Source organism: Orbicella faveolata, unplaced genomic scaffold (assembly GCF_042242905.1).
Source record: "Orbicella faveolata isolate gen_17 unplaced genomic scaffold, um_ofav_v1 contig_26, whole genome shotgun sequence".
Lineage (NCBI taxonomy): Eukaryota > Metazoa > Cnidaria > Anthozoa > Scleractinia > Merulinidae > Orbicella > Orbicella faveolata.
Genome location: NW_028301554.1, coordinates 6,681,137 through 6,694,084, shown reverse-complemented (window position 1 = coordinate 6,694,084; position 12,948 = coordinate 6,681,137). Strand labels below are relative to the sequence as shown.

The window sequence follows — 12,948 nt, the reverse complement described above, 5'->3', positions numbered from 1 at the left end:
GAGACAACGTGACATTTGACTTTGGGATATAATGGTAAGTATTTTTTAGAAACAAAACGTTTTTTTGGCGGTCGGAGGGGAGGGGCAAGCTAATAAACGTTAACGAAACTGTCGCCATTGCATGTCATAAGTTACGAGATCCAAATCCTGCTAGACATGTCAACAACGGTTCTTGAAATCGTTTGCATTTAGAACACTCGCGCAACGATTTGATCTGTTGGTAGTTCTCTCGAAGCCTCGCCCTCGCCAATGAAGCGTGAGTGTTTATGCTAACCATGTAAATCATCAACTGGACAAACAATGTGATTTATAGACGCTTTTGTTTGATACTTTTCAGCAATAACCTCTAACAACTGAGTGCGCACTCTGATCGTGAGTGTCTGTGTAGCCAAGGGTTATTTTCCTGTCCTTACAGAGACGCATGGTAACAGCTACGTTTCCAGGCTTTTAAGCGTTGTAATTAAAGATTGCGCTCACATGCATCAAATAAACACTGTTTAAATTCGCTGCCACTTTTTCTCCGTGTGAGATGTCCTTCGAATACAGACAATTTTGAATCAAATGGACGAGTTACGTTTTTCAAGAAATAACTCCGTGGCAAGTCTTATGAACGAGAAAGGAAAGTCATAGCTAGAGATCAGAAAGTGAGTAGCCATTAGTTAAAGATCATCAACACATTGTCCGGGAGACAGGTGATGAGTACAGACCAATCGTCTTGATGTGACTCTAAATTCTCAGAACTACGTCAACAAAAACTATATGGTAATTGAGTAGAGAGAATTAATTTTCTCTGAGTGTTTTTTAAGCCTAAATCTCTTCGATTTAACCCACTATCGCCGCTAAGCGACTGGTGGTTCAGCGTCGGTTGCAAGTTAAGGGCCTACTTACATGGTGAAAAGTTGTCCCTGTTGAGAATGTTTCCCACTCACCCCTCCCGCGACCCACTGTTACCGAGCGATTATAATGTATGAAAAATTAAAATTTCCTTCTGACAAGTTCAGAATTTGCCTTGTCCTTCAGGATAAGTGTTTGTTTGATTCCAGTTGTTTTTCACCAAGGAGTCACCTCGCGCACGACACAACTTCTGACTAGCGATTTGAACAGTGCGCCATTACTTTTAGAAAGTGTCGTTTATGGTATCATATTAAAAGTTCCATTTTTTAAAATTGTTAGTGGGGATGAGTTTTCTCTTTGTGTTTTCGTCACTCAGTTTTTTGACTTTTACTAATGTCCAGGAACTCAACAAACAAAAACACAACTGAGCAGGAAAAGTACTTTGCTGAAGCGTATTGGATTGTTTGCAGATTCTGTTCATTTGCAAAACGCATCAATCACTGAGTTTAGGTAGTCCAGTTAAGAAAGCTGTGTTTGAATACTTGATAAATGATATTGATCTCCTTATAATACCATTTAATTTAATTTGCCTCAAGCAAATATCTTGTATGACTTTAGACTACGCGCCTACTGGCGCCTCGAGAACTGATGATGACTTTAGGGTAGTTACTGTCTCTATAGTTATATTAATGCGTTTGAAATTTAATTCAATTTAAATTTAGCACTAGATAGTTTTTGATGTGTGTTCTAGGACCTCTTGTAAATAAAGTGAGATCATTTTTATCATCACACAGTTTACTCCCTATCCCCTTTCTTATCGGTTCAGAGCTGTAGTCCACACTGAAAACCATGCATTCGTGGTTTGTCGTCACTAATCTGCAGCAGCTAAGTAAATGCATGCCGGGATCAAGTGCATGATTTTCGGGAGTTCACGCGCGCTGTCTGAGCATCTTGTATATTTGCACACAGAAAAATGAAAAAAGTTTTCTATATTGTATTTTCCACAACGGTAATTAATAGGATATACACGGCTTATGACCGTTTCCATGGAAACGTTTCTTTTAGCAAAATCCCGACCCAGAAAGAACCAATGAGAACGCTGGGATTTGCCTAATGAGTACCTAGCCATAAAATACGGGCTTTTAATGATAACATTTGCCATTAATATTCCGGATACTACAAAAACCTGCTATAATAGGCCGGTAATATGCTAGAAATCTATTACTGACCTGCTCTGGCACATGCTTTATATTCCTGCCGAAACTTTGTGTGAGAATGGACTGCAATGAATCGCACACACCATGGTGATGGTGGAAGAAAATTGTGTCAGTAGAACTTCACTCTATCCCGTAACGAAAACAATTCTCTACCACAAACAAATGTTTATATTTTTACTAGCCTTATTGTACTAGGAAAAACAACAACAATTGGGGGATATTTTGTAGAAGTAGCATTACATACCCATCAAACTCAAATTTAATCGTTCTGATATAGCTTGATTGACAGTAGCTCCAGTAAAACTTCGTTCCAATTTCGAAAGGCGCATCAAATAATTTACAGTCGCGTTTACCAAGTTGCCATACTAGGGGAGGGAGGCACTGAGGATAACGACGATTGAAATCGAAATTGCTTTAGTTTGTAGGGCATTTCAAGGCCTACCCATCAAGCATGCGTGAAAATACCCTAAGCATCCTCGGGAGGCGGGATGCGGGAGATTTTAAATAAGGTAATGGCGGGATGCGTCCTCTGGGAACTTCATCGTATTTCTAAACTAATTTCTCGGAGCGCATTTTATGATTGTCTGTTTTCTTGGAATTTCTTGAAACACCCGAATCTGCAATTCTTACTTTTCACTTTTCAAAGGGAACCTACTGTAGTAAGTAGCTAAACTGGTATTGTTTACCCTCTCAGTTGAGAATAATGTAGAGCTATGACATTCATAAAAACCGAAAACGAAGATTAATGGTAAACTCGAGGCTGTTTGATTCTGTGATGTCATGGTCTGTTACAATGGAAATGAGAAAGAATGTCATTGATCGCATCGTGGAAAGTTTATTCTGAAGTGACTGACATGAATAATAAATTCACATTCTCTCGTGTCTTGATAATGTGCATGAGCAATTACAAAAGATCGAGCGACATCAGCTAAGTTCTTCTTAACCTGCGAGCAGGCTCACGTGGTTGGAGCACAAGCGCGCGCGGCGTAGCCGCGGGACAAGAAAGTGAGTTCACTTTCTTTGCGCCTCTTCACCAGACTCCTTCCCGCCGTATCGCGTTGTTCTTCGCCGCTCGTGCACGTGATTCAAAGGTGAGCCTGCTCGCAGGCTAAGTTCTTCTAAAGTTGCCCTGTCTGTCTTTAAAGCATGTCAGATAGGAAAAGATGTAACACGTCGTAAAAGATTTTTTCCTCTAGTCGCAAGGGAGGTAACTCACTATTATTTCAGTTTCTAGTTGTGCAATTATTGCGTGAATATCTGTGAACATGCTCAAATGCCATAAACGGCCTTTTGACAAAACCACGTGAACACAAGAATTTCGTTTTTGTTACGTTTCCACTTGGCACGTCAGATGCTGTGAAACTGAAATGTTTTTATGGATGAGCAATGTCAATTCACATTTCTCATTAGGACCTCTATGTAAACCACTTTTAGTGATGGAGCTTCCTAATAAAAGATTGTTACTACTAATTACGCGAGAGAACCTGTTATGAACAGTAACCCACAGACGCCCCTCTGCAGTATTAGTTCTTCTTCAGGAGAGCGGACGGCTGAACACAGCCTACTGTGCAACAGTATGTTACTCATTATTTTGTTTAAAACAATGTTTGATTTTAAGTTGGACTGATAAAAACTACATACCCATTTTGCCCATTCGGTATATCGCAAAAACCTTTTCATATATTAGGTAAAAAGACACATAAACAGAATCTTGAATCTTAAAACAGAATCTTGAATCCCTTGAACCTGAAATGGATGCTCTTCTATGAGAACATTAACTGTGTAAAGTTCCTGAATATATCCGTAAGCCTCTCAGAAATAACTATACTGCCAGTATCACGACCTTTTTTTTCAGCCTTTAACGCATGTCGGGATCAATGATTTTTCCACGTGTAAAGTGTTTGTTAGCTGATGAAGGAAATGACATGCAATTCCTAAGAAAATTTTGAAAAATTAGCAAATAAATTATTTCAAGCAAGTCGTGATTATATTTTCACGGCCATGAGTTCTATTTTGCCACTCTCACTTTCACAGGTGTCCGAAGACGTCGTTATGAGATCTGATTTAGATGTCAGAGTCACTTGAAGATGTTTATGAAAGGTACTAAACATGGCAACACCAGGAAAAGGCAGAAGGCAATGCGCCTAAAAAGTTTTTTATTTCAAATTTATCCAAAAAATAGCCTTTCGCTTGGGCGATGGGAAGCGAAACATTTTGGCGATGGCCTAAGTCTGTGACCGGGTTTCCCGAAATATGTCTGTGAGCCCGTTAGCACTATACAGACATGGGTGCACTTTTATGCATTAAAACAAATATAAAACTAGCCGATTACTGATCTTTGAGTCTGGGTTAAAAAAGGTATAAGGAAGGAAATTCGCAGTCCAAATACACATTTATCTCAGAAAATCGGTGCATCATTACACTTGAGTAAACATTCAAACTGAAATACTTAAATGGAATTAGCTTCGATTTTCAAGGAAAATATCACGAAATTTTACATTGGACATAGAAACTTGTTCGGTAGATTGTCCAACACTGAGCAAACAGAAGTGTCAGAAAAGAGTTTGGCCTATATACAATAATCACTACAATATGTCTGTTGTTTTGCAAGGAACAGATGTTTTAGAAGGTACGAAAAAAATGCGTCATTAAAGGGGGTGCGGCGGGGGGGGGGGGGGGGTGGGGCAGGTTTGGAGGCCTGGATCGTCCTCGCTCCACGTTCGCCGTGTCTAATGGCAATCTTGCACAGAAAGGTAACAGCTCATAATAACTATGTGCTGAATATTTTCCGAAGTATTTAACTACCCATCTCCTGAATCTGAAAAGAATACTATTTCCAGAGTTTCTGATCCAGTGAATTGGTCACGCGCTGTCATTACAATGCGTGACCGGCTCCTTGCATGGAAAAAAAAGAGGTGAAATCAGCAACTCTTGATCAATAGATCTATTTTTTGGCGTAATTTAATCGTTCGTCTTAGAATAGAAACGTCATGGAGAGCAGTACATGTTCGTTTCGTGCCATTGTTGGCGGCCATTGCGGTTCCGATACGAACTGCCGGAGTCAGCGAAAATGGTTCCTTTGCTTAGCTGTGATCGAGATATTTCAAGACACAAGTCTACCTGAGTCGGATTGAAGATTTTGTGAAGAAGTGTAACTGCTGTCCATCATAAATGCTTTCTCGCTTTGGAATGTGGTCATCGTATTATGTCAAGAATTTTTGGATTTAAGCATAAAGATGGCGCGGTCACACTGAGACCGCAAAATACAAATAACACAGAAAGGGTACGATAAACTGCCATTGACAAGCTCCAGGGTAAAGGCCCATTTAAATACTACGTTAATAAAGCGATTGATTGATTGATCAATCGTTCGATCGATCGATCGATCCATTGATTGATTGATCACGAACCAAATGATGTTCCGGTTATGTTAAAGCCTTTCCCTCCCAACTTAACGACATAAACCAAGAGATTTTGATCCTGTATTAATTTAATCGTAATGGGCGAGGTCACGTGATGACGCGACGCAGGTAGGACGCACGAGCTCTCACTTTGAAGTTGGTCAATCTCATTTTCTCGACGGATGACGATCTTCTAAGCTCAATAAACGTTCTATATAAATGTGAGAACCGGATCTAAAACCTCACAAATGTCCAATACTGACTCAACCTCAAACAAGCTGGACGCCGTCCTTGCCAAAATGGACGACTTACTCAAGTCAGGAGACTTACAGGAAACAAAGTTATATAGTATCCTTGAGAAATTATCTAGTTTAGAGAGTTCACAGAGAAAAGCCACTGCCGACGTTGATGCCCTGAAAGACTACCGCTCACTGGACGCGCAAATGATAGATGTAGATAATGAGCTGACTCGCAAAGCGAGCCGTGAAGAATTAGCGTCAGTTTATAAAAGGATGGAGGACCTGGAAAATAGGTCGAAGAGAAATAACATTGTTATCTGGGGTCTCAAGGAAGGTGCAGAAGCCGCACACAATTCCTTAGAAGATTTCCTGAGGGTTGAATTCTTCGAGAGACACATGCAACTTCAAAACGTTGAGGTGATGAGGGCCCATCGAACGAATGTCAACCAACGAGCCACGGAGGGAACACCTCTACGGTTAGGCCGATTCATATCTATCTTTTGAGGTATTCTGACAAAGTTCAAATTCTTAAAGTCGCCTCGAATGCTTTGAAGGACAATCCCTTTCTGGACAGTCAGATTCCTATTTCTGATGATGTCTCAAAGAACGTCCGTAAAGACCGAGCAAAGCTTCGAAAAGAGTATCTCAAGGGGATTAAAGAAAGAAGTGATGTCAAATTTGCCTTCATACCTTGGTCGGTACCGTTACAAATTTTGTTCAAGGATTGAAACTGCTCAAAATTGAAATCTTTCAAGCTCCCCGATGAGCAAATACGTTCAACTTTCTTATTTTTCTGTTTTTGAAATCGATCTACTGACGGAGGAACATGTCTACGCTTTGACGTTTATTAATATTTAGCTTAAATATCTTCGATTGATATTGATCTAGATTATCTCGCTGTTAACATTCTGATATTGAATGGTGAGTTTGTTCGTTACGCTAGTTATTAATTCGAGTTCACATTTATTAACACCGATAATGACATATCATGTATAGTTATTGTAAGAACATTACCAGGGTACCACTTCGGTGTATGTCAAGCTCTGAGAGCTAGAATACTCTTTTGGCTTTATTTTAGTTTTCTTCTTTAAGTATAAGATTGAGTATAAGTACGCTAGTTCAATTCGAGTGATAATCGCCTTTATGTGGAGATCCCGACGGGAGTGCATTGCAGCCACAGGATGGTAAGTGCGCTTTCGTTTGCATGTATGTGAGTTTTTGTCATTGTGTGTGTGTTGATTTTTGTTCTTGCTTGCACTGCGCGGAACACTTTACTGTTGGATGCAATAATCTCTACTTTTAAACTGATACCATGCATATTGAAAAAATTATCTCTAGCATAAAAATGTTCGGTGTGTAGCCAGGCATGTTAAAAATTGGTAAAAAAGGAAAGGAATTAAAAGGTTGTCACTGGCTAAAAATATGGTTATCGGACGTTTCGGCCACTACTGTTGCCTTCTTCAGCAAAAGATGGAAAATGCAAATGTTAAACGGCGTCCTGCTAGAATATGTAATAGATGTGTGATAAAACTAAATGAGCAATAGTCTCTAGAGTATTCTTAATGAGTGTAAAAATTCTTAATGCCATTGTACACGTTCGGTAGCGCTATGTGTTCGTTTATAGCGTTCCTGTCTCGCACGGAATGCCAAGCTTCAAGAATTAGTCTTTGTTTCCATACTGATGATCTGTCGACAATTTCAACGTTCTCCAAATCTATTTGGTGACCGTTGAGCATATGGTGTTTGGCCAATAAAGAGTTTTTGTCCAATGTTGCTATAGCCTTTGCGTGTTCTTTCATACGGGTTTTTAACGCGCGTGATGACTGACCAACATAAACACAGTCACAATCTTTACATTTGATCTTGTAAACAATGCCTCTGGAGGCCTCTTTCTCGATCTTGTCTTAAGGTTTTTTGAGTATGTTCGAGATGGTACGAATAGGTTTATGGGCGACCGTGATATTGAAACCTCGAAGAACGTTTGCGACTCTTTCGGAAAAACCTTTGGCGTAGGGGAGGATGACAAAACCACGATGGTCGGTAACATTCGTTTCTTGTTGTCTACTCAGTTGGCGGCCATTGTGAATGAAATCTGCAGGGTAGTTATTAGTGGCAAGGGCTTTCGTTACTCATTTAGTTTCCCGTGAAACTTCCTCCTCCGTGGAAGGAATGTTCCTTGCGCGATCCATGAGAGTGCGCACGACCGAGTGTTTATGCTGAGGATGGTGGTGTGATTTGAAATCAAGGTAACGGTCGGTGTTAGTAGCTTTCCTGTAAACAGACACAGCGATCGAGCCATCTTCTTGTCTGGTTGTTTTTGTGTCGAGAAAGGCAATGGAACCTTCTGATTCTATCTCGATTGTAAATTTGATGTGAGAGTTGATGAATTGAGATGTGAGTGGCATTCATCTACGTGCTCTCTTTTAACACATACGTGGCTGTCATCTACGTATCTAAACCACCATTTAGGAGGGTTAGGGTTAAGGTTAGGGTTATACAAAATAAACAACCTTCTAACGACGACCAAACCTACCACAAGATAACAGACAAAAGAAGGAACCCAACATCGAGCACCGAAAAATCCCTCAACAAACTTCTCCTACAAATTAAAGATCAGCCAGCCTCGCATGACAGCAACAAGAAACAGCTGGAACCGAAGCTCTACTACAAACTTCACAGCACCGATTCCACACCAGCGTCTTTTTATGGCCTTCCTAAAATCCATAAGGAGAACGTCCCTATTAGACCAATTATGAGTGCCATTGGATCTCCCGCGTATGAACTATCCAAATACCTCGCCAACATCTTGGCGCCACTTCAGAATAATGAATACACAGTTAAAAACAGTGCATCTTTCGTCGAAAAGATCCGCACCTTGTCAGTAGATCCCGACGAGATTCTAGTATCTTTTGACGTCGTGTCACTGTTTACTTGCATTCCAACCCACCTAACAATCAAAGTGGTTAAAGAGAGACTGGACGTTGACCAATCACTACCGGAAAGAACCAACTTGTCTATCCAAAATATCATGACACTTCTACAGTTTGTCCTCGACAACAATTTTTTCATATTCCAAGGCAACCATTACCAACAAATTTTCGGTTGTCCGATGGGATCCCCAGTCAGCGCCATTTTGGCCAATCTCGTCATGGGGCATGTCGAAGAAAAGGCTCTCTCATCGACCCCTAACCCTCCTAAATGGTGGTTTAGATACGTAGATGACAGCCACGTATGTGTTAAAAGAGAGCACGTAGATGAATTCCACTCACATCTCAATTCATCAACCCTCACATCAAATTTACAATCGAGATAGAATCAGATGGTTCCATTGCCTTTCTCGACACAAAAACAACCAGACAAGAAGATGGCTCGATCGCTGTGTCTGTTTACAGGAAAGCTACTAACACCGACCGTTACCTTGATTTCAAATCACACCACCATCCTCAGCATAAACACTCAGTCGTGCGCACTCTCATGGATCGCGCAAGGAACATTCCTTCCACGGAGGAGGAAGTTTCACGGGAAACTAAATGAGTAACGAAAGCCCTTGCCACTAATAACTACCCTGCAAATTTCATTCACAATGGCCGCCAACTGAGTAGACAACAAGAAACGAATGTTACCGACCATCGTGGTTTTGTCATCCTCCCCTACGCCAAAGGTTTTTCCGAAAGAGTCGCAAACGTTCTTCGAGGTTTCAATATCACGGTCGCCCATAAACCTATTCGTACCATCTCGAACATACTCAAAAAACCTTAAGACAAGATCGAGAAAGAGGCCTCCAGAGGCATTGTTTACAAGATCAAATGTAAAGATTGTGACTGTGTTTATGTTGGTCAGTCATCACGCGCGTTAAAAACACGTATGAAAGAACACGCAAAGGCTATAGCAACATTGGACAAAAACTCTTTATTGGCCAAACACCATATGCTCAACGGTCACCAAATAGATTTGGAGAACGTTGAAATTGTCGACAGATCATCAGTATGGAAACAAAGACTAATTCTTGAAGCTTGGCATTCCGTGCGAGACAGGAACGCTATAAACGAACACATAGCGCTACCGAACGTGTACAATGGCATTAAGAATTTTTACACTCATTAAGAATACTCTAGAGACTATTGCTCATTTAGTTTTATCACACATCTATTACATATTCTAGCAGGACGCCGTTTAACATTTGCATTTTCCATCTTTTGCTGAAGAAGGCAACAGTAGTGGCCGAAACGTCCGATAACCATATTTTTAGCCAGTGACAACCTTTTAATTCCTTTCCTTTTTTACCAATTTTTATCTCTAGCATCATTGTATTTAAAAAAGTGGCAGTTACTCCAGGCAATGAAACAACCTCCCGTATATAGTTTAAAATGCTGAGTAAACAAAACTCGAAGCCTGATACAATTAAATTATTATCCTTTAACGCGAGAGGCCTAAGTAATTAAAAAAAAAAGAAGAGCAATATTTTCCCGGTGCAGAAAGCAAAAAGCCGATTTGATATTTTTACAAGAAACGCATTCAAGCAAGGAGCGTGAGGCTCAGTGGAAAAAAAGAATGGGGTGCAGAGATATTATTTTCTCATGGGAGAACAAACGCCAGAGGTGTCGCGGTGCTTATAAAGAACGACTTTGACATTGATATAATGTTGTCTCAGACAGATTCGAGTGAAAGACTTTTGTTGTTCGAAGCTTTGATCAAAGAGGAAAATTATACAATTGCAAATATCTACGGGCTCAACAAAGATGCAGAAGTTGTTCAATTTTATCATAAACTATCAAAACTATTAAGAACCAATAATTTCGTAGAAACTTTTATGCTTTTCTCATTCAAGAAAAAGCCAAACATTTAAGAGGTTCTATAAACTAAGGTCAGATTTTAACCTAAGTGAAGAAGAGACTCGAAAAGCGTTTGTACTGGCAAAATCAGTTGCTCTTGAAATATTGTACAATGTTTTCAGTTCAAAATTTTAAACGACGTTTTGTTTTTGAATACCCGATTAGCAAAAATCGGAAGGATTCAAAGTGATCTTTGTACGTTTTGTCAAACCTCTCGAGAAACATTAGAACATTTCTTTTATCGATGCTCCTCAACAGAATTCTGGACTAAATTTGAAAACCTTTGGTTGACAGTAACCAGGGAGCAAATAAAACTGGAATATATCAACATTATATTAGGAATATTAGATCAGAGATCTAACCTGCTCAACTACTTTATCATTTTAGGTAAAATTTATCTATGGAATTGCCGCAAAAATAAACAAATCCCTCTCTTTTTGCCTTTCGAAGATGTGGTCAAGAGAAAATATGAAATTGAAAAGCTTATAGCCACTCAAAGCATCTTAAGCTTAAAACATTTTCAAGCAAAATGAAACCTAGTTTGGAATAACAATCCAATTTTTTTTGTAAAGGAGTAAGTGCTGCTTGTTTGTTTGTTTTCTTTTCTTTCTATCATATGGAACTATGTAAATTATGTACATTTATATGTACATTTATGACAATTCAAATACCTGTATTGTAATTTTATATAAAGTATCTTGTTAACACAAAAAGTCATTGTATAATTAGAGTACAATGTAGAGCAAGATTTGTATTATCAGTTGTGTAGGCAGAGTATCTGTAGTAGTTGTAGTGTGTAATCGTAGTGTTGGTAGTAATCGTGGTGTAAGTAACGGTCGTATTGTAAGTAATGTCAGTAGTGGCGTAAGTGATATTAGTATTGTAGGTAATGTAAGTATTGTAGGTAATGTTAGTATTATAAGAAGGCTTAGTAGTCTAAGTAATGTTAGTATTGCATGCAATAGTAAAAAAAAAAAAAAAACTTAATCGTAATGATTCGATTTAGCGCTTCCTTCCAATAAGCACCTCCTTTCGAAAAAGCGTCCCTCCCCTTCGAATGTGTTTTTATTAATAAGCGCCCCTATTCCAATAAGCGCCTCCATTCCAATAAGCGCCTCCATTCCAATAAGCGCCCCCATTCTTATAAGCGCCCCTGTTCCAATAAGCGCCTCCATTCTTATAAGCGACCCTTTCCTTAGATTATAATATTAATAACAGCGCTGTCAGAGTTTGTCTCAACGGAGGTTCACCTCCCACACCAACGGTGCTGGTCTTCGTCTGAGTTTCTCAACTACTATGGCCATGTGAGTGCATAATTCCTTCACAAGAGTGACCTCTACGTCAAAGTTTGTGGCGATTGCTCGGCTGGTCGTTCTGGCCAGGACGGATCCATGGACATCAAGTCGATCCGTTTGAACATTCCGTTGTTTCTCAAAAAGGAAATAAGCGCCCTCCCTTGAGGTACCAAAAGTAAATAAGCGCCCGGGGCGCTAAATCGAATCATTCATTATGGTATTTCCACACCTTGTAATAGCCGCCATCGAACAAGAAGAGTACAAAAGCACATTAAATTCGAGTTTCCCGCGAGGCCACAAATTGATGAAATAAATTTGTCGTGGGACAATAATGCATTTCCTGATCTTGAAAATTTCATTTCCATTGCTGTGCGTTATAGTCAATTGTGAAGGAGCGTCACGGACTGACGTTACCTTGTGTGCTTCAAGTCGTGACCCTTGACCGAATGAACTGATCCTTACAGAATCTGGACCGCAGCATAAAATGGAGCATAGCTGGGCGGCATGTAAAAGTAAGTCATCCTTTTTAAGCTGTGCAGCAGAGTATAGCGCAATAATTTCATTCAAAACCTGTGTTTTCGGCTTAATTACGTGTTTGCGCTAAAAGTGTCAAGTGTCGGGAATATGCTAATTAGTTCAAATTTTAGTGAAACTACTCAATTTTCCAAGGCGTTTTACAAAGTGATGGCTTAAAAACCTAGCCCAATTAGACACATTATAGCCAAAAAACGAGCCCGATTGAACAATGGTCACATATCGAATAGTCGGTTTGTAATTATGAGGTGCAACTCGATTTGCTGAGACTGTGGTGAAACCTTATCAAAGGATGTGTTTTCCCGAAGCAAGAAGCATCATCTAAAACCAAAAAATGAGCATAAATAAAGTGTCAAATACTCCTTCTAAATTATTTTCTTTCTTCCCGATGATGTAGGTTTTTTTGCTTACACAAAGACATTTACGCGAATGCTAATTTATGCTATTTATTCTGCTATTTTCGCCAGCGGGAGTGCTTGCGATAGGTATTTACCAGCTGATAGTTGCTTTGGGGCTTCACACTCGCCATTGAAGCCGATAGAAACCGAGAGTGAGCAGTTGAAGTGTTTTGTATATCCAACATGGTGGATGTTAGT

At 39.7% G+C, this 12,948-nt stretch overlaps 2 protein-coding genes and 1 pseudogene across 2 annotated transcripts in view; all 3 read left to right on the top strand.

Moving 5' to 3' along the window:
- LOC149107871 (tetratricopeptide repeat protein 28-like) overlaps nucleotides 1-1,623 on the top strand; it is a 34,863-nt gene extending 33,240 nt beyond the window's left edge. Inside the window, exon 2 of the mRNA XM_089295921.1 lies at nucleotides 338-1,623. The gene's annotated coding sequence lies outside the window, so the exon portion shown is untranslated. The remainder of the gene's footprint in view (nucleotides 1-337) is intronic.
- A 3,379-nt stretch (nucleotides 1,624-5,002) lies between these two features.
- Nucleotides 5,003-6,402, top strand: LOC149107870 (uncharacterized). Its single transcript, XM_089295981.1, has one exon. The coding sequence runs from the start codon at nucleotides 5,701-5,703 to the stop codon at nucleotides 6,193-6,195; it is 495 nt and encodes a 164-aa protein (XP_089152107.1). The 5' UTR covers nucleotides 5,003-5,700; the 3' UTR covers nucleotides 6,196-6,402.
- Nucleotides 6,403-8,104: 1,702 nt separating this feature from the next.
- On the top strand, nucleotides 8,105-10,243 carry LOC149107869 (uncharacterized; annotated as a pseudogene).
- The last annotated feature ends 2,705 nt before the right edge of the window (nucleotides 10,244-12,948 follow it).

Excerpts from the sequence above, each read along its gene's own strand:
- LOC149107870 (XM_089295981.1), top strand. The coding sequence starts at position 5,701 with ATGTCCAATACTGACTCAACCTCAAACAAGCTGGACGCCGTCCTTGCC.